This window comes from Suricata suricatta, chromosome 3 (assembly GCF_006229205.1).
Source record: "Suricata suricatta isolate VVHF042 chromosome 3, meerkat_22Aug2017_6uvM2_HiC, whole genome shotgun sequence".
NCBI classification, from domain to species: Eukaryota; Metazoa; Chordata; class Mammalia; order Carnivora; family Herpestidae; genus Suricata; species Suricata suricatta.
This window is the reverse complement of record NC_043702.1, coordinates 20,341,981-20,361,375: the sequence shown is the minus strand read 5'-3', so window position 1 is coordinate 20,361,375 and position 19,395 is coordinate 20,341,981. Positions and strand designations below refer to the sequence as shown.

At 47.3% G+C, this 19,395-nt stretch overlaps 1 protein-coding gene across 2 annotated transcripts in view; it reads right to left on the bottom strand.

The window, feature by feature from the left end:
• Positions 1 to 19,383, bottom strand: part of MREG (melanoregulin) — a 57,025-nt gene extending 37,642 nt beyond the window's left edge. Inside the window, exons 1-2 of one of the 2 annotated variants that reach the window (XM_029932924.1) lie at positions 19,248 to 19,383; positions 2,885 to 3,044 (exon numbers count right to left, since the gene is read on the bottom strand). In XM_029932924.1, the coding sequence (XP_029788784.1) occupies positions 2,885 to 3,044; positions 19,248 to 19,342 (255 nt within the window). In that variant the 5' untranslated portion in view covers positions 19,343 to 19,383. Of the gene's footprint in view, positions 1 to 2,884; positions 3,045 to 13,666; positions 13,706 to 19,247 lie in introns of those variants that run through there. The other variant, XM_029932925.1, reaches the window with a different exon arrangement.
• Positions 19,384 to 19,395: the final 12 nt, after the last annotated feature.

Sequence of the window (19,395 nt, the reverse complement as noted above, 5' to 3'; positions counted from 1 at the left end):
ATATTGATAGGACCTGGTTGAATAAATGGTGGCAAATCCAGGCAAGAGATTAGGAACCCCTCCCCCACAGCAAGGACATAAACCTAGAGCATCCTGAAATGGATCTACATCTAAAATATATTATTAAGTAGAAAAAAGCAAGGAGAGGAACAGTGTGTAATGTGGAGGAAAAGAATAAGTATATCAATATATGCTTTTATGTACATTTCAAATTTTTGGAAGAAAATATGAGAAATTTCTTTTAACCATGTGTGCATACTACATAGACTTATATAATATGTATACTAATACATATGTAATATGATTACATATAAGATATATATTTTCTATACCTTTATATATATAATATATATACCTTGTGTGTGTGTTTCTTATATATATATCACATTTATAAAAAGGAAGGACCATGAGCAGAGATATATGTTTGTTTTACATATAATATATATATCTTGTGTGTGTGTATATAAATACATACACGTATTTTACACTTAAAAAAAGGAAGCACCATGAACACAGATATGTGTATATTTTTATATTTTATATGCCTTGTGTACATATATATATTACAGGTAAAAAAGGAAGACCACGAGCACAGATATGCATATATTTTATATATTAAATAGACGTGTGTATGTTTGTGTATATATATATATATATGTATGTATACCTTGTGTACGTATATATATTTTACAGGAAAAAAAGGAAGCACCGTGAGCAGAGATATTTCAGATCATGTCACGTGTGGTTGCCATCACATCTGCGTCTTGTTTGCTTGACTGCCGTCTCAGTTACAGAGTCCCTGCAGAGTGGAGCTTGACTCCAGCTCTCAGGCGAGGGGAGGAAAAGGCCTCCCTCGCGGCCCGCACAGGCCCCAGAGCAGCAGAGATGACGCAACAGGCCTCTGGGGAAGCTGTGCTCTTCCACAGTACTTTGCGGCTTGTGTTGCCTTGCGCACTGGCCTTCCAACAGCAAGGACAAACAGGAGCAGGGAGGCGGGAGCTCCTCCAGGGACAGCCACCGGGCTCAGCTCCACACACCCTTCCGGCCCCTTTCCCACTTACTTGGGGCCCTGGAGAGAGAGAGGGGTGCGCCGCGTATGACAGCCCCGTTGCTGTTAACAGGGTTGGGCATGGTGGGGGCAGAAGGGCTTTCTCACCAGCAGAAAGAAACCCTAGCTGGTCCGCCCAGTTGGGCAGAGTAAGGGTTGGCCCTTCTCATCAAGGGAAAGCAAGGCCATGCATTCCTGTCCATATGCTCAGGGAGGGCAGCCAGGCGGCAGTGCTTGGCCCGAGCAGCTGTGGGAAGTGCTTTCAGTGTCACTAGTAGAGGAGCCAACTGTGCCAGGGACAGGGGACACTGGGGATAGCGTGGAACATAGCCACTCACAGGACACTAGGCCCCCGAGTTACACCCTATGACAGATGTCCAGCAGAGGCTGTCCTCTCTGCACTCCATACCCAAGAAAGGACTGATCAACAGCCACTGCGGACTCTCCATGCCCACCCTTCCCCCAGGCGTCAAACACCGGCGGCAGCTGTCAGCCCTGCCCCCACCTAGTAATGCCCACCTCCACACTCACGTCTAACCCCCCAAAGGTATCCAAGCTGCACCAGAAAACAAGGGCACGTGGAACTTACAAAAGTTATCACTTCCTGCTAATGCGTGGTTTAGGGGGGAAAACTGCAATTAATTAGCAAAAATAAAGAAACCTAGGTAAGGAACAGATGACCACCCCCTCCCGCTCCCCAGGCCACCTGCCACCAACATCACACATACACACTCTCTGGTACTTGATTTCAGAGTCAGAGTCTGGTGTTTGCAATGTCCCTACTCTTCATTACTATAAGATACAAAGTAGAACATGCAGGTCTATAGTAAATACAGGTATCTACTCAGAACTAACTGAACACAGGATTTAGAGCAAACCTAGGTAGTACTATGTGGAAAACGACACCCACAATACTACAGTATGTTGTATTTATGTACAGTAGTATAATAAGAAAACAAAACATGATCCTCTCTGTTGTCTTAACTTATTAGAGTTCTCTCCTTTTCAGTATTGTAGCATTTCTGTACCAGTAACTTAGGAACAAGAGTTCATTAGGCATGTTTCCAGCACCTGCCATTATCCATGTGTCAAAACCCTTAGAATGTACTACAGAGTGACCCCTAATGTCTACTGTGGACTGTAGCTAATAATAACGTGTCAATCCTGGCTGTAACAAATGTACCCCAACCCCGCAGTCCAAGACCTTAATAATGGGGGAAACTGTGGCCCATGGAGGGAGTGGCTGCACTTTCTGTTCTTTTTCTCTAAAACCCTAATGCTGCTCTGCAAAATTAATAATTTTAAAAATTGCTACTACCAAAAAAAAAGATGTATTTCATGACTCATCAGAAAAATTTTGATACAGTGTCATTTAATCAATAGGCACAATTTAAGAAGCGATCAACAGAAAAGGAAATAAAACGAATTCAGGCCCCACCGATTCACTACCAGTGATAACGCAAAACACCCTTTAATGTCAGCCTGAGTCTTCTAACTGTGGCTTGCCACACAACCAGAAAAACTACAGAAGCACCGGTGAGGCCATGCAGGACGATAAACTGTCTTCACCACCCTCAGCAGCACTGCCTTGATGTTTGTGCAAGCCTTGCATCAGCGAGGTAGTAACTGGGAGTCAGTCTTATCTGGTTATGGAGCCGGTCCACCAGGACCAGCTATAATTGGCAACGGCAGGCAGGCGGCTAAAATACCTGCCCTCATTCCAAACGTCTCCCGTTTCCTTCTTTTCTATAAGCCCAGCCGGCCGCCTCGCGCACCGCTATTTCTAACCGGCCTTGTCATCGGCACACAGCAAGATCTCGAAAGGCACTCGCTCACCTCGGAGTCTTTGGCCTGCTGGTTTCGGACGACTATCAGATTGTACAGCATTCGGTCGTCGTCGGCCTCCGTGTGTGACACGTCATGAGGCGTGCTCCACAGGTTCGTGTCATCATCTCTCACCAGGGTTGCTCCAAAGGAAGAATATGGATTGCTATCACTGTGGTGTTTAAAAAAAAAAAAAAGGGAGGGTATAAGCATTTCATAATATATGTAATATATATAATATATGCATCACATGTATGTAGCATATAATAAAATATACACTATATACCATATAATATAAAACATAATATATAAATATATATATTTCTAATAATAAGGTCTGAAGTATTGTCTCTAATAATTAAGCCTGGCGCAACAGAACAATTTTAAAAATCATTTTAGGGGCGCCTGGGTGGCTTAGTCGGTTAAGCATCTGGCTTCGGCTCAGGTCATGATCACACAGTCTGTGGGTTCGAGCCCCGCATCGGGCTCTGTGCTGACAGCTCAGAGCCTAGAGCCTGCTTCGGATTCTGTGTCTGCCTCTCTCTCTCTGACCCTCCCCTGCTCATACTGTCTCTTTCTGTCTCTCAAAAATAAATTAAGAAAAAACATTAAAAATCATTTTAAAACTGGTAGAGAACAAAGCGTGGGTGGCTCAGTGTTCAACTCTCTGACTTAGGCTCAGGTCATGATCTCACGTTTCTTGAGTTTGAGCCCCAAGTTTGGCTCCTCACAGACAGGATGGAGTCCGTTTGGGATTATCTCTCTCCGTCCCTCTCTCCCTCTCCCCGACACGTGTGATAAATAAATAAATAAAAATAAATAAGTAAATAACTTTAAAAATGGCAGAGAACAGACCAGACACCTGGGCAGAGGTAATTTTACTACATTAAACATGAAATTAGGACTGCATATCCTGGCAGCAAAAACAGAAAGGGAAATCCAATGGGGGAACACAAATCTTGTGTGATTAAAAGAAGACAATAATTCACAATTCACAGTGAACCTTTCACTGGCTTTGACTTCAAAGAAGCACAGTAAATATTAGAGCACATGGCATGGAATGTCTATCAAATTCCTTATAAGAAAGTGATGTAATAAATATGTGTATCCAAATACTTCTAGTAAACAATGTGGGATGTTGAGTAAGAATTTCAGTGGCCCCATCTTGTATGCTTGCTTTACGATTTACCCTTCACAAAGTGGTATCCGTGCTCGGGCTTATGGAGGAGGTGACGGCAACACATCATACTTAGGACATGCTTGCACACGGCCCTGGTTAGCCTCTGTGGGACGCACAGGTAGGGTCATGCTGGGGCTATTTCCTTCATCTAATTATATGTATGAAGCACCGACTCCATTTAATCACAGACCTCAGTAAAACTGTGAGTGAAACAGACATGATCGCAGTCCTTGGACCTCACTTGGAGCCTAGGGAGGGGAACACATGAATGAATGATCAGGTGACTGTATAATGAAAACAGAGAAAGTGCTATAAAGGGGGAGTTCAGGGAGCCTTGAGAGGCGGGGGAGAAAGCATCAGGTAGGCATCGTAAAGAAGAGGTGCTTGAGCTTTGAGTTGAAAGACAAGAACAGAGTTCTGCCAAATGAAGCAACACATTCAAAGACCCTGGGGTGGAAGGAAGCAGGGTGTAGGAATTAGAAGAAAGAGAGAACGTTGGCCACAAAGTTGTTTGGCCACAGTGTTTTCTAACATTGACTAGAAATGTGGTCTTTATTCCTAAAATCGAGGTAAGATGCGGAAGGGCGTGAAGCAGGATGTGATATGACACGAGTAGAATTACATCTTTAAGGCCCTTTCTGGCTAAAGTGTGGGGAACATGTTAGAGGGCCAAGAGTGGATCTGCAGGATTCATTAACATGTAAATGAGGTAACTCAGGTGAGACGTGACAGGTATGAGGATTAGAACAGTGGCGTGGAGAAAAGTACACTCTTCGGGAGTGTGGAGAAAGTAGGAGCTCCCCAGCTCATTCACCTGGACGGTGAGCGCTGTCATTTTCGGAGCAGAGCTCTAGAATGCCCTGTGATCATGGGATGGCCAACGTACCTGACAGTGACAAATGAGGAGCAGAAGAAGATGCCCAGAGAAGCAGATAACCCCTCGGAAGAAGAGGTAGGAGGTGCTGACAGAGGGCTGGAGGTCAATGTTGAAAATGAAATAAGCATGCGATTGCTCAGTATCTGGCACTAGGGAAATCTCATAATAGGAAGCGAAGTGCTGGTCAGCAAAATGGGGTTCAGCAGCAGCAGGGGTGAGTGGGTGAGGCTACCAATCGGAGACTCAGACTTAGGAGAGCTGGCCAGGGCTCGCTTGTAAAAACTGGAGCAAAAGTGGGGATGGGATCTTGGAACCAAGGCCAGCAGGAGGCCAGACAGAGGGCTGAGACACCCGATCCTGAAGGCCCTCAAGCTTCGGGGTGAAGTGCAGGGGCTGGGACTGCACGAAGAGATCAGAGCGTTCCAGAAAGGAGCAGCCCACGGGGAGGCAGACAAGCACAGCCACGCTGTTATGAGAGCGCCCTGCCTTCACACGGCTGCACGACATAGCAAAGGCTGAAACACAGAGAGCCCTTCTTAAGAGAGCTGAGCAGACGAAAGAAGAAGCAAACGAGGCCTCAGTGCCCTGGCCACCCAGGCTTTAAGGAGCATGTCAGATTCCTCCCTCCCTTCCTTCCTTCCTTCCTTCTTTCCTTCCTTCCTCCCTTCCTTCCTTCCTTCCTTCCTTCCTTCAGGTGCTTACTCAATGGACACGGAATGGATGCCTGCTGTATACTGGGCACTGGGCTGGGTGCTTTGGGGGGACGTTGCCCCTGCCCTAAGCATAACTATAACGTAATGAGAAAGGAAAATTTAAATATTTTTAAGTATAAACAGAATATCGCAGGAGCAGAGAAGGAGTGACAACCTGTACATAGACAGGAGTTCAAGAAAGGTTTCATGAAGTTGACCTGTAACCCAGACACGCATGGTGTGTCGCCAGGAGGTGAAGCCGGGGACAGAAGTCCTGGCAGGTGAAGCAGCACGGGGAGGCCTGCGGTGCCCCCGGGGCTGGGGGACTTCCAGCGACCCCTCAGGACTCCAGCACTGGCGCACGTACACGGGAAACTGAGCGACGGGAAGAGGCAAAGGTCATTTGGGGCCAGGTTGATGACAGTGCTGGGGCTCGGGCTTTATTCTCTGAACTGTGAAAGAATGAAGGGGATTTGGAGCCTCATCAGGTCTGGGTTTCAGAAATAACTCTGGAGGAGGAAGGAACAAGGACATGGCTTAGGAGGCTGTCCCGAGACAGTAGGTGGGCTGTTTACGGCCTGATCTTTGAGGTCCTATGTCAGGGGGCCTGGGGGTGGCTGTGGGGGGGGAGGAGGGTAGCAGGGGATGGACACAGCTCCCGAGACAGAAGCCCACAAACCAGCCACAACCAGAACGGCCTGCCTTTGGATTTAAATCCCCTTTGTTAGGGTGATGAGGAAGTCTCTTTGGGAAGGTGGAGTTCTGCTAATAAAAACACATGTCCCCATCATCTGAAATACTGGTTGGGACGAACATGCATGACCGTGTGGCTGCAGAGACGGGGCGGTGCGGCCCCAAGAGGCCACCCTGAGGTGCACCTGAGACCGGCACTGGTGCCCCGTGGCACACAGCCCAGAGGAGCGAGCAGAGTCAAAGCGGGCATGGGACAGGAATGCTGTTAACTCGGACAGCGCAGAGGAGGCCAAGGCTGACCATGACCCCATGGGGCAGTCGAGAGCAGTCAGGAGCTGGGCTTGGGAACAAGGATGGGGCCAGAGAGCTAGACTACGGAGAAATGCAGGTGCATTCCCCTCACCTCGGCAGCCAGGGGAGCAAGGAAAGGTCTCACGGGGAGAGCTAGACTTAAAAAGCAGGGATAGCGGGGTGACTGGAAAGAGCAGGTGAGAACCAAGGAAGACAGAAAGCAGGGCCAAGAGGAATTCCGAAGGGCAGGCAGTCACCGGAGAGGCGTCCACAACATGAAGGGCACTGTCGTTAACTGCTTTCTGCCCGACAGATTTTACAGCCACTGATACATCAACTCTGCATCATACAGTGCTCACCCCAGGGCTCCCACGTCCCACCCCTCCTGTTACAAACCATCTGAGGTCAGCGGGTAAGTAACACTACCCCGCTTTGCACACAGGGACCAGACTTCAGAATTGCTTGACTTCCCTGGGTCAGGCGGCCAGCTGACAGCGTCCTCCCCGCATGAGGTCCCCAATGGGGTGGCTCCAAGCAGCACAGGTCACAGACGTGATATCCAAACGCTGCGAGGGGGATACACTCACAAATGGAGCGGCTCAGGTAACAACTAACCGTGTGACGTGCTGGCTGCCCAAAGCGGCAAATGCCCCTGTGGTCCAGACCCCGGCATCCAGACCCCAGGGGCACACCGAAGCGGCAGCCATGGCTGCTGACACCACAGGCACATGTCCTTCTCGGGCCACAAAACCCGAGTACTTTCCTGAAACCACTCTTTTATTTGTCCCCGAATCTGTTTCATTTATGTGTAAGTCTGGACTCCTCAACAAGCTGGTATGTTCCTCTAGGGCAGAGACTGTACCCTCTACTTCCTGACATTTCGCATCACCCGGCCGGGCCGGGGCACAAAGTAGGTGCTTTCAAAGAACGTGATGAATGCAGCAGAGTGAGCTCTTAAAGGAAATCTCAGACATAACTCACTGTCGCCACCTTTTTAAAACTTCCCGAAAGCAGGAGGCTTAGAAATTAGCCAGTATCCACCTGCATAATCTGTAATCAACAACACTGGATCATGAATATTCCAACCACTTTTTCTAGCAATCCACAGTCTCTGCATGTTTTGAGAAGATTAGGACAGGTGCCTCCCGGGCAAGTCCCCCTGCCTTTGACAACCAGTCTCTCTCTCCCTCCTTCTTTGTCTCCCTCTCTTCTCTCTTTCACCCCAATGCACACACAGTCACACAGGAACATGCATGATTCCAGCCAACGCAAAACACAGCCTCTCCTGCTTTATCCGCACGCTGTCCGCAGGACAGTCAACACCGGGTCTGTTTAGAAGGACTCAAGTCTCCAGACGGTGCTGCTTCCCGAGTTCTCAATGCACCTTGCCCTTCCCTAATTGTGAGCTGCGTCGCCGAGCTGTGACACCTAGGAGTGTCAGACTGCCTGGTCACTGACACCTGTGGGGGTGGGAGGGGGGGACATAAAAAACTTCATTTTCTCTCCCTCCCCCATATAATGGTTTCTGAAAGGGTCTAAAGAAAGTGAGAGCAGCTGTTTTGCCCCTAGCCACCATCTGCTGCTGATAAATATTTTATTAACCTCGGGTATTTGAGAGGTGGCTCTGAAGTTACATTTGAAGCCGAAGCAGCTTTCACTCCCAAAGGTAGGACGATTCTACCCCTAACCCCACCTGGGGGCACAGGACTGAATGGCGGCAGAGTCTCTCCTTTCAACCCATCTACAGCTCACAGGACACTCAAGACCTAGGAACACTGGACTCCCAGCCTGGGAATTTCGGGTGCAAAGTGCTGCTGGGCACTAAGGCTACTTTCCAAGAGTCTCCAGAACTTTCCGTGAGTCCTCACTACCAACCATACGTAAAAGATTTTGGAAATCCCCCCAGCATACGGAGCACACAGGCTGGCGGCTGATGCCCGTGGCTGAGTGACTCTACTCTTCTCCCCACAGACAGGCCGTGTGTCAGGTTCTTCGGGTTAAGACTGAAACCCTGGGTGTCACAGTGGGTTAATTGTCCAACTCTTGATCCCAGCTCAAGTCATGAGCTCGTGGTTTGTGAGTTCGAGCCCCATGTCGGGCTCGGCATTGACCATTGTGGAGCCTGCGTGAAATTCTCTCTCTCTCTCTTTCTCTCTTTTTCTCTCTACCCGCCCCCCAACTTGTGCTCTCTTACTCTCAAAATAAATTAAAAAAAGAAAACCTGACAGAAACCCTGTGAAGCAGACCAGGAGGCTGAGGAGACGCTGGGGCTCAGGAGAATGAGACCCAGTCCTGGGTCTCCCTCTACTCACACTCATCCTGGTCACCTCACCCTGTCTCAGGGCTTCAAACACCATCTACATGAGGAAGGTTCCTAAGTCTATACCTGCGTTCCCCGGCTCCTATGCCTCCTGCCGCCTCCCCATTTCTGTGGATGTGTGATAAAGAGTTCGCACGCACGATGCTCAAAACCAAGCACCCGGTCTTCCCACCCGGCCCCCCACTAGCAGTCTCCACTGGGATAATGGAAACTGCATCCTTCCAACTGTTGGCGCCAAAATCTTTGATGTCATCCCTGCTCTCTCATCCCCTACCTCCAGTCCACCAGAAAGTTCCACTGGCTCTACATGAAAAACATTCCTACCTCTACCACCGACCACCCTGAGCCAAGGATAAAAGGAACAGGCACTTACAGGCCACAGCACGGAGTCTGGGATCTGGTGAGCCAAGGGGAGATTATGTCTTACATAAGAATCCCTCCAATCATTTTTTTCCACCCATCTACCTCTTGCTACCATTGCCTCCCACCAAGTCTATCCCTAATACAACAGCTGAAGCAATCCCTTTACTATGTGAATCAGACCATGTCACCCCTCACTCAAAATCCATTTGATCTAGAATATAAGCCAAAGTCATCCAGTGTTCTATGAGGCCCCATATGACAGTCCAAGCACGCTGGCCTCTCTGCTATTCCTGAACCCCTCAGTCACATTGGCTGACCCTTCTACCTAGAATGCTTTCCCCCAGATATTCACATAACTCACTCTCTCCTCTCCTTCAAATGTTTATTTATGCATCAGCTCCTTGGGGCACCTGGGTGGCTCAGTCTGTTGGGCATCTGACTTCAGCTTAGGTCACAATCTCAAAGTTCATGAGTTTGAACCCGTGTCGGGCTCTGTGCTGACAGCTCAGAGCCTGGAGCCTGCTTCAGATTCTGTGACTCCCTCTCTCTCTGCCCCTCCCCTGCTTGTGCCGTATCCCTCTCTCAAAAATAAACAAAGGTTAAACATTTTAAAAATAAATTAATTAATTAAACAAACACCAGCTCCCCCATGAAGCCTGCCCTGAATAACCTGCCTAAAATGGCAAGCATGCTCCTTTGCCCATGCTCTGCCTCTTCTTCCTACCCATTTACTTATCTTCCAGTTTACCTATTACATTTGCTGCTTCCTCTCCCACTAGAATTAAAGCCCCAGGAGGAGAGGATCACTGCCTACCTTCCTCGGTGATACATCACACACGCCTAGACCTGGCTCGTGGAAGAGCCTCAGTAAATATTTGCTGAATGAGGACTTGTTGTTCACAGGGCTCCGAATGGTAGAAATGAGGCTGGAATTCCTGTCTCCAGACTCACAATTTAACATTTTGTAGCTATTTAAGCTTCTGAAGGTGGGCTTGCAGAATTGTGGGAAGAAGCAGGACAGTAAGCACATATGCTTACGTGAGGTGATGCTCTGAAGCATTCAGAGATGCTTCAGGGGTAGCATGTAGAGCCTGTAGAACTTTCTGATGGACTGGAGGTAGGGGATGAGAAATTCACGTGATGAATAAGGAACAGAGCAAGGGCACGGAGGCACTGTTCTAAAAAGGGAAATGAGGGATGGGGCACCTGGGTGGTTCAGTCAGTTAAGCATCCTACTTCGGCTCAGGTCATGACCTCATGGTCTGTGAGTTCGAGCCCCACGTCGGGCTCTGTGCTGACAGCTCAGAGCCTGGAGCCTGCTTCGGAATCTGTGTCTCCCTCTCTCTGCCCCTCCCCACCCTCAAGAATAAGTAAACGTTAAAAAAATTGTCTTTAAAGGGTTGTGAGGGAAGCACTTTCTGGTAAAATGACTTTGAGCAGAGACCTGCATAAAGTGAGGAGTTACACATACAGGTAAGTGGAGGAAAAACATTCTAAGCAGGCACGGCAGGAAGGGCAAAGGCCCTGAGACAGGAGCATGCGTGGTGTATCCGAGGCCCAAAGGAAGGCCAGTATGGCTGAAGGATGAACAATTTTACCTTATGTGCTGACTCTAAAATCGAAACCTTGTATAACAGCCCTACCGTGGAAACCACCCAAAAGTTTGCCAACAGGAGAATGGGTGAACAAAACAGAGGCCCTTTAAAACAATGAGAATCACAAACAAGCTCTACATAGAACCTGGATGGATCTCACCAGTGTGATCTCATTTAGGTAAAGTTTAAAAGCAGGCAAAAACTAAAATACATTTTTAAGGTACACACATAGGTGGGAAAGCTGTACAGAAAAGCCAGGAAATGACTGTCACAAAAGTCTAGATACAATCAGGGCAGGAGAGACAGAATGAACAGTTATCTCTTGCTCCGGAAGATGATTACAAGAATATTCACTTTATAGTTGTTGTTTATACTGTACATATTTTTGCATGTTTTTAATTCCTGATATCACGCATATAAACCTGAATTTTTAAAAGCTAAGAAAAAAAATAATGAGGCAAGTCAGTAAACTCTTACCACCTTTCAGGCAGTACAGGGAAATGTTAAGCACACACTGTCTCACCAAAATTATTCCCTAAAAAATGCACAGAAGAACAGAGCATACAGAATATAATTGGCACCAAACTAGTATTTCTTAACCAGACTAAAAAGGGTTTCTATCACTGACAACAAAAAAAAACCCTATTTTACCCAGAATTTAAGGAGAATTTACTTTTTAAACAAAAGTGGAGTGATAAGATCACTTCAAGAGATCTAGAGAGCAAAAAGTTCTGGGAAACCTAGATCACATGATGCGTGAGGGGGAAATAAATGTCATCTTCTCAAGAACTTCCAGTGTCATGAAGACTGACTCATGCAACTCACGAAAGGGGAAGGGGAACACTGGAGGTCACCTGGGAAGAAAACCTTTAAAAGTCATCCTTAGATGAACCTTGCAGTGCTGACTTCTTGCTAAAGCATTTACCTCCTACTCACTGGACCTGAGGACCTGTTCTGAGAACGGCCTGACCCACCTCCTCTTTCAAGAAGGTAAAAGTATGGGTTTTGCAATAGATCCTTCCAGCCAGGAGCCCTGTTCTGCAGGAGGAATCCTTTGTGCCTCTCCAGGCACTTCTATGACTCACCGTCTGGCCCCGGGCTCCAGGCTTGGCACCTGCAGGTTCTGCAGGAAGTCACGGATGAGCTGTGTTCGCTCAGAGAAGCCTGCCGCACATAATGGGGAAAGAGTCAGACCATCTGGGCCCCGGGCCGACAGATCTCAGGGATACAAGCACTTCAGCCAACATTTTTTAAAGCCCTTCCAAGGGCAGAAGACAATTTATTCAGCTCAGAGGTCATGGGAGTCCACGGTGCAAAATGAAAGACTGCACACGTGTAAAGAAAGGATTATTGTCCTTCTTGAGCTGGTGGTGACTGCCTTCCAAGTATCTTAAACCCACCACCTTTCTTTCCCACCGGCACCTGCCTTCACCAGCCTGCATACAGAAAATCGGGTCCAGTGGTTCTGAACCCCAGGTTATAACGATCCAGGGCAAGTCTCAGAGGTCAAACACAAGTTCTAGCTCACAGCCCGTAAGCAGCTAGTTACACCCCTCCCTGATACTAGGCGGCCCCTGCTCTTTCTATGGCACTAGAAAAGAATAGGGTTTGGATCCCAGCTCAGCCAAGTATGCCTCTGAGCAAGCTACGGAAGCTCTTGTGCCTCAGTTTCTTCAACTGTCAAGTGGGGACTACAGACCCAATTTCAGTTGAGGTTCATCATTACCATAGTTGCACCTTTCCCCATGTACTGAAATTTATTTGCCCTCCAAAATCAAACCACCGATATTGGTGGTGCTTTGGCAGCGCCCGAGGGGCCTGCCTTCTTGTTTCAGCTGCCCTTTTTGTGGTGTCTTTAATGCCACTTCTTTTGCATTTTTGTGCTGTTTATTGGTGATTCCGCTGTTTAGAATGGTCCCTGAGAGACAAGGTGCCTGGGCGGATCAGGTCATGATCTCACGGTCCATGGGTTTGAGCCCCGTGTCGGGCTCTGTACCGACAGCTAGCTCAGAGCCTGGGACCTGTCTTCAGATTCTGTGTCTCCCCCTTTCTCTGACCCTCCCCTGCTCATGCTATCTCTCTCTCTCTGTCTCAAAAATAAATAGAAACATAAAAAAAAGAGTAAAACAAAAAAGAATGGTCCCTGAGCCTGGTGCTGCAGAACTAAAATCTGTGTGCTCGATGAGCCTCACTCCGGCATCAGTTACAGTGCAGCTGGCCGGGAGTGCAATGTCAACGGATCAACAATATACATAAAATAAGGCGTCTTTACACAGAATCATACATAAAACAAGATACATATGGATCTGCTGACAAGTCAACTTGCAGGACACTAACCCTGGATTTTCCCCTCGGACCAATGAGTACCTTCATGCAATCTTCGAGGACCACAGAAGAAGCTACAACGAATCATAAGAGTTGAGTGTACCTCACACAGTTATGGTGAGGATTTAAGTAACAGACATACAGAGAGTGCCCAGCATACGGGGGCCACCAAGCACGACTATTAGAAGTCAGGATTTGGGCACCTGGGTGGCCCAGTCGGTTAAGCCTCTGACTTCGACTCAGGTCAGATCTCACGTTCATGGGTTCGAGCCCCCCGTCAGGCTCTGTGCTGACAGCTTAGAGCCTGGAGCCTGCTTCCGGTTCTGTCTCCTTCTTTCTCTGCCCCTCCCCCTCTCATGCTCTGTCTCTCTCTGTATCAAAAATAAATAAAACGTTAAAAAAATTAGAAGTCAGGATTGCTGAGCGGGGAAGGCTCCCGTCCCCACCACAGGGCTCACCTCGTCTGCATGCCCGAGCAGGAGCCGCAGACTGAACCGTTCTCGAAGGCCCAGGAAATTCCATTCTGCTGCCCACACTCACATGCCCTGTTCCATTCCTTCTCAGAACCGCATGAAACAACCATCAAGAGCAAACTGAGATTTTATTTTATTTTTCTCTACTGAGAACTCCAGGCAGTGCAGAAAAAGGAAACACTGACGGCTTTTCTCAGGGGACTGTCCCGAGGCATGTGTGTAAATTCTGCCGTCCACAGCAGTGGCCGCGGAGGGGCGTGGAGAACAGGGAGCCAAAGGGATGTGGAAGCTCATTATGTGGTTCACAGAGGTGGCTGGAGACAGAGCCACAAAGAAAAACTCCGTCGTGGTTGTAATTCTCTCCCTTTCTCCTCTAGCTTTTCAACAAGCGGGCAGTCGTGTGCTTATTGGTTATCGACAGCCAACAGAAATTGGGAGCTCAGAGTAAGTAAAAATTAGTGAGAATTGTACTTCTCTGCAAAAGTTCAAAGTGACCTTGTGAGATACACCTTAGTGTCACTGCATGGCAGGCTCTCCCGGGCCCCCCACGCCTGTCTGTGTTGGATGTCATATGGCAGTAGACACCGGTGCTGGAGGGCTTGGACATCACTCTGCTCAAAGGTTGACTGCAGCTGGGGCTCTAGAATCATATCATTTCGAAGGCCACAACTGATGGTGGGGGAGGGGTATTTTACATGGCAAGAGTACGGTTTCCTCACTGATGGAAAAAAGCCATGCTATAAAAGTGAAATAAAAACCAATGCTTTGAGCTCAAACATTTTCCAAAAAGTACCGTCGTGGGTTGAATAGCATCCCTTAAAAAGATATGTCCCAAGTCCCAACCCCAGGTTCCTGTGAATGTGACCTTACGTGGAAAGGGGGCTTTGCAGGTGTGATTAAGTTAAGGATCTTGAACCGTGACTAACCTGGATTTAGGATGGACCCTTCATCCAATGACTGGCGCCTTGGCAAGAGCAAAGAGAGAGGCATCTGAGACAGAGGAGGAGAGAGCACATGAAAGGAGACAGAGGCAAAGACTGGAAGTGAGCTGCCGGAAGCCAAGGACACCAGGAGCCACCAATGCTGGACCCTGCAAGAAGCAGTTCTCCCCAGAGTCTTTCTGGCTTCCAGAACCATGAACGAATAGATTTCTGTTGGTTGAAGCTACCAAATTCATGGTAATTTGTTGCGCCAGCACTAGGAAACTAATGATACGCACCCCATATGTCTCCCTTAATTAGGAACATGAAACCTCAAGCCAAAAAGTCATTCACTATTTTCCAGACAAATGATCAACGAGCTAGCCATTCCAAAACCATCCATTTGTCCTCCATGCACGTTGGTTCATTGTGGCTTTATCACTATTTACATCAGGAATACAGTCAGTGCAGAGAAGAAAGGCACACAGAACCTCCAACCTTCCACGGTGATGAAAAGATGAGTTTTCTAGGATTCCATCCTAAACTGGAGTCAAGGGCAGAAAACAGTGAGACTGAACAAACGTCTGCCTTTCTTTGGGCCTGAAGCCTGGTGTTAAGGTCAGGCGATGTGTCCTTTTTCCAGACCTGCTCTCTAGCTTCCTGGCATTAGAGATGACTGTTCACCTATTCGCTGGCGAAGCAGCCCTGGGCAGCTAGGGAGCTGGGCAATCTGGCTGGGGGGGAAGGGGCAGCACCCACCTTAGAGCTGTGATAAGCACAGGTGAGTGACCAAGGGGTAAAAAGGAAGTAAAGAGAAACCGTAACAGCTTGGAAAGACTTTCTACGGCTTCATCACAAAGCTGGCAACTGACACGGGCCTTAAGAAGAGAGGAGGGGGTGATGGTCATGGTGGGGGCACTTGTGGGGAGAAGCACTGGGTGTTATATGGAAACCAATTTGACAATGCACTATTATAAAAAAAAAAGAGAGTAGAATCTTAATTAGTAGAAAAAACAAAAAGTGGGGTGCCTGGGTGGCTCAGTCAATTAAGTGTCCAACTTTGGCTCAGGTCATGATCTCACAGCTCCCGAGTTTGAGGCCCACATCCTGCTCTGTTCTGACAGCTCAGAGCTTGGAGCTTGCTTCAGATTCCGTGTCTCCCTCCCTCTCTCTCTCTCTGCTTGTCCCCCGATCATGCTTTATCTCTTTGTCTCTCAAAAATAAATAAATGTTAAAAAAATTATTTAAAAAACCCAAAAAGATATCCAGCTAACAAATGTGGCATGGGCAAAGACAACAGGAGGGAAAGCGCTATGACTGCATCTGCAGAAACTAGAGAAAGCAAAACCAGAGAAGCCGGGAAAGAGGAAGCATGAAAGAAGGAGTGGATGGTCCGCACAGAGGTATGCCCTCCACAGGAGAAAAAACATCACATTTCTTTCTCTTGTAACTTCAAGAAAGCGGTGATCCCATAATCAGGCAGGGGACAGAAACCACATCTCATGCTGAATGGGTGCTAAAGAAGAAAGGGACAGGGGCCCTGTTAACAACTCTTTCTTCTTTGTGCCAGACACAGAGGAAAGCAAAGGATAGTAATTAAAGCGCTTGGCAATATCAGGACGGTTTTCAGTCAGGGGAAGCCTCAGCATATTTCTAGAACAAGGGGAAAGAAAGAACTAGTGGAACAGAGAGAAACGTAGGTGCAAACCAGACAAGGGACAGGCTTTTCCCTTCAGGTACAAGGTTCCAGAAAAGGCAAAAAAAAATGAGGTCAGAACATAAAAGGCATGATCAGACTGGCAAAGGAGAAGAGAACAAATGCTGGTTTTCCTGAAATAGCAAGAATCCCTAGTGCGTTCTGGAACAGGATTGCAGGTGACCATGTGGACAAATGACAAATGTCGTTCTCCCAACAACCCTTCTTCCAGGCACCATTACCTCGGGGCACCATTACTTTACCAGAAAGGATTTAGCAGGGAGGAGGACATATAGACAAAACCTTTTTGTATAAATGAAAGAAAGAAAAAGATGACGTAAAGAATGAAGTTCTCCATAAAATTAAAATTAAGGCCATCTGGCCACATGATTTCACCACATCAGGATTGCATACCGGCCGCTTTGGGAAACAATCTGGCAGTCTGTCAAAACGTTAAATGTAGAATTACGACACGACCCAGACATTCCACTCCTAGGTATATACCCAAGATCATTGAAAACATATGTCCACTCAAAAACTTGTACACAAATGTTCACAGTCCAAAGGCGGAAACAACCCAAATGCCCGTGGACAGCCAAAGAATAGAATATTATTCGACTGTAAAAGGAATGAAGTGCTGATAAGTCTTACATCATGGATGAACCTCAAAAACATGATGCTGAGTGAAAGAAGCCAGACGCCAAGGCCACATATGTACGATTTACACCAAATTTCCAGAATAAGTAAATCTAAGAAGACAGAAAGAGTAATCGCTGCAGAGGAAGGAGCTGGGCAAGGAAGGGAGAGTGGAGAGTGATTGCTAATGGGCATGGTATTTCTTTCAGGAGTGATGAAAACGTCCTATATTACATAGGGATGATTATTGCACAACTTTGTGAATATACATAAAAAAAAAAAAACCAACACAGAACTTCTCACTTTAAAAACAAGTAAACAAACAAAAGGATTTCAGACCAGACCTCCTGATGACCTGAGTAAGAAAGAACATACAGGTGCCCGTACAAACACCTGTCACTGCCCCACACATCCATCAACAAGTGGCTCTTCCCGAATCTTGTTACATTGAAATGATGCCAGAATTGAGACTCAACCGCAAAAGACCAGTCCACTCATAGTCACATGCTCAGAAGAATAACAAGGATAGTTAACAACAACTAGAATTTGTTGAGTATTTACTATGTGTCAGACACTCTACTAAACACTTTACAGGAATTAGCTCATTTCATTTCTCACAGCAACCCTTTGAGGTACACACTGTTCTTGCACCCATTTTATAGATGAGGAAATTAAGGCACAAAGAAGTTTCATAATTTGTGCCCAGTCACCCAGTAGGGATTTTCACCGCAGGCAATCTGACTCACGAGCCCTGTACATACTATTCTGTCCCCGGTTGACTCCATCTTCCTAAAAATCACTTGCAAAATGTACCGACTTACAATGTAAACCAGGGCAGGTCAAGATTTTTAAATAACCAAAACTATTAACTCAAACAGCAATCCTGGATGGAAAACTGGAAGGACCCAAGGCACTGAGAAGGACTGTTGTATTTCTAGTTACAGTGAATATTGGCAAGTTGAATGGACAAGACACGCATGAAATTCTAGGTTGTTACCCACTTCTTTTAAGACTAAGGAAACTTCATTAGATGTCTCCCTGCCAATATTGACCTGACAATTTAAGCAGGAACCATCAGCAAGAATACAGGAAAACATTGTGTACTGTGTGTACAATTGTTAATATATATAAAATAAACACGACACATATGTTTGCATACATGTGCACTCACTAAACAGTGAGGGGCAGATGATAAATTCCAAATCCTAAATCATAGGCGTGAGAGATGAATAAGCACAAAGCAATCAAAGAAGACTGCTTGGGGGTGGGGGTAGGGGCGGTATCTAGAACCAGCATTTAGGAGGGGCAGGAAAGATAAAGGTCACTCCTTGAGGCAATCGTGAGGGTAATAAGAAGGCTGGATTGTTCCTAGAACCTCGAGGGTGCCTGTCTGATTAAATCAAGGAGTTCACAGTATTTAATATGCTGGAAAATAAGAGCGGACAGGCAATAAAGAGTTACATAACACCTCAATAGTCCAGGGAAGTGTTTAGACCTGGCAGAGTTAGCAAAGGTAAACCACGCTTTTGAAAAGTAATGAAAGCTTTATCATACTAAGTGCACATATCATAAAAAATCTAGAAGGCTTTTTAATCTTAGGAGATTTTCAGCAAACACTGGCTTCAGTATTTGCCTACTGAACCCTTGACTTTTACCTCATTTATTGTTAAATCTTTTGTTTCTGTCCTATCTACCTCCAAGTCATGCCCTTGTGGAACCTTCCTTTCATCAGAGTGGAAGTACAAAATAATTGTTAAAATGACAGCCCCGAACAAAACTGTGTCATAGGATGGCTCCTTCCACAAAGCCACCGAGCACACTCCAAATGTGCATTAAATTTCCTAACTTCCTCTGTAAGGAGTCCACATCCTAGTGAACAGGCTGCCCCTTCAGAAAACATGCTTTAAAAAAAAAAAAAGCGAAAAGTATCACCTGTGCTCAGGTGATGTTAAATTGTCTTTGGTCATAAGGTTGAAATATCCAACATTTTTTTTCCTGGGTGAAACTGAATCTCACGGGCGTCTGTTTCACTGAAATACACCTAATCAACAAGCAGTCACCGCAAAGGACCCAGATCGAGCCCCAGTACAAACTTCTCTCCGGTACTCTGCTGGGCGCGGACTGCCACAGGCATCCACCTGGTGGTGGGGCACGGGAGGGGGAGAGCTCGTGCCTGGGTACCTCCGGGGCTTTGGGTTGGCGGACAGAAATCCTATCCAAGGGTCAGGACCTCCGGGAAGGGACCAAGGGTAGGGCGCCTCGGCGTGACCGCCAAGCGAGCCCACCTCCCCAGCTCGGACGAGCGCGCACCCACCTGACCAGGGGCTCCTTCTCGGGCGCGGCGGGCCCCTCCAGGCACCTGCACGGGCAGCAGCAGCACACGGCCCTCAGCCAGTCCCGCGGCCCCATGGGGAGCGAGGCGCCCCGCGGCGCCGGCACACCGGGAGACGGCCGCGGCGGCG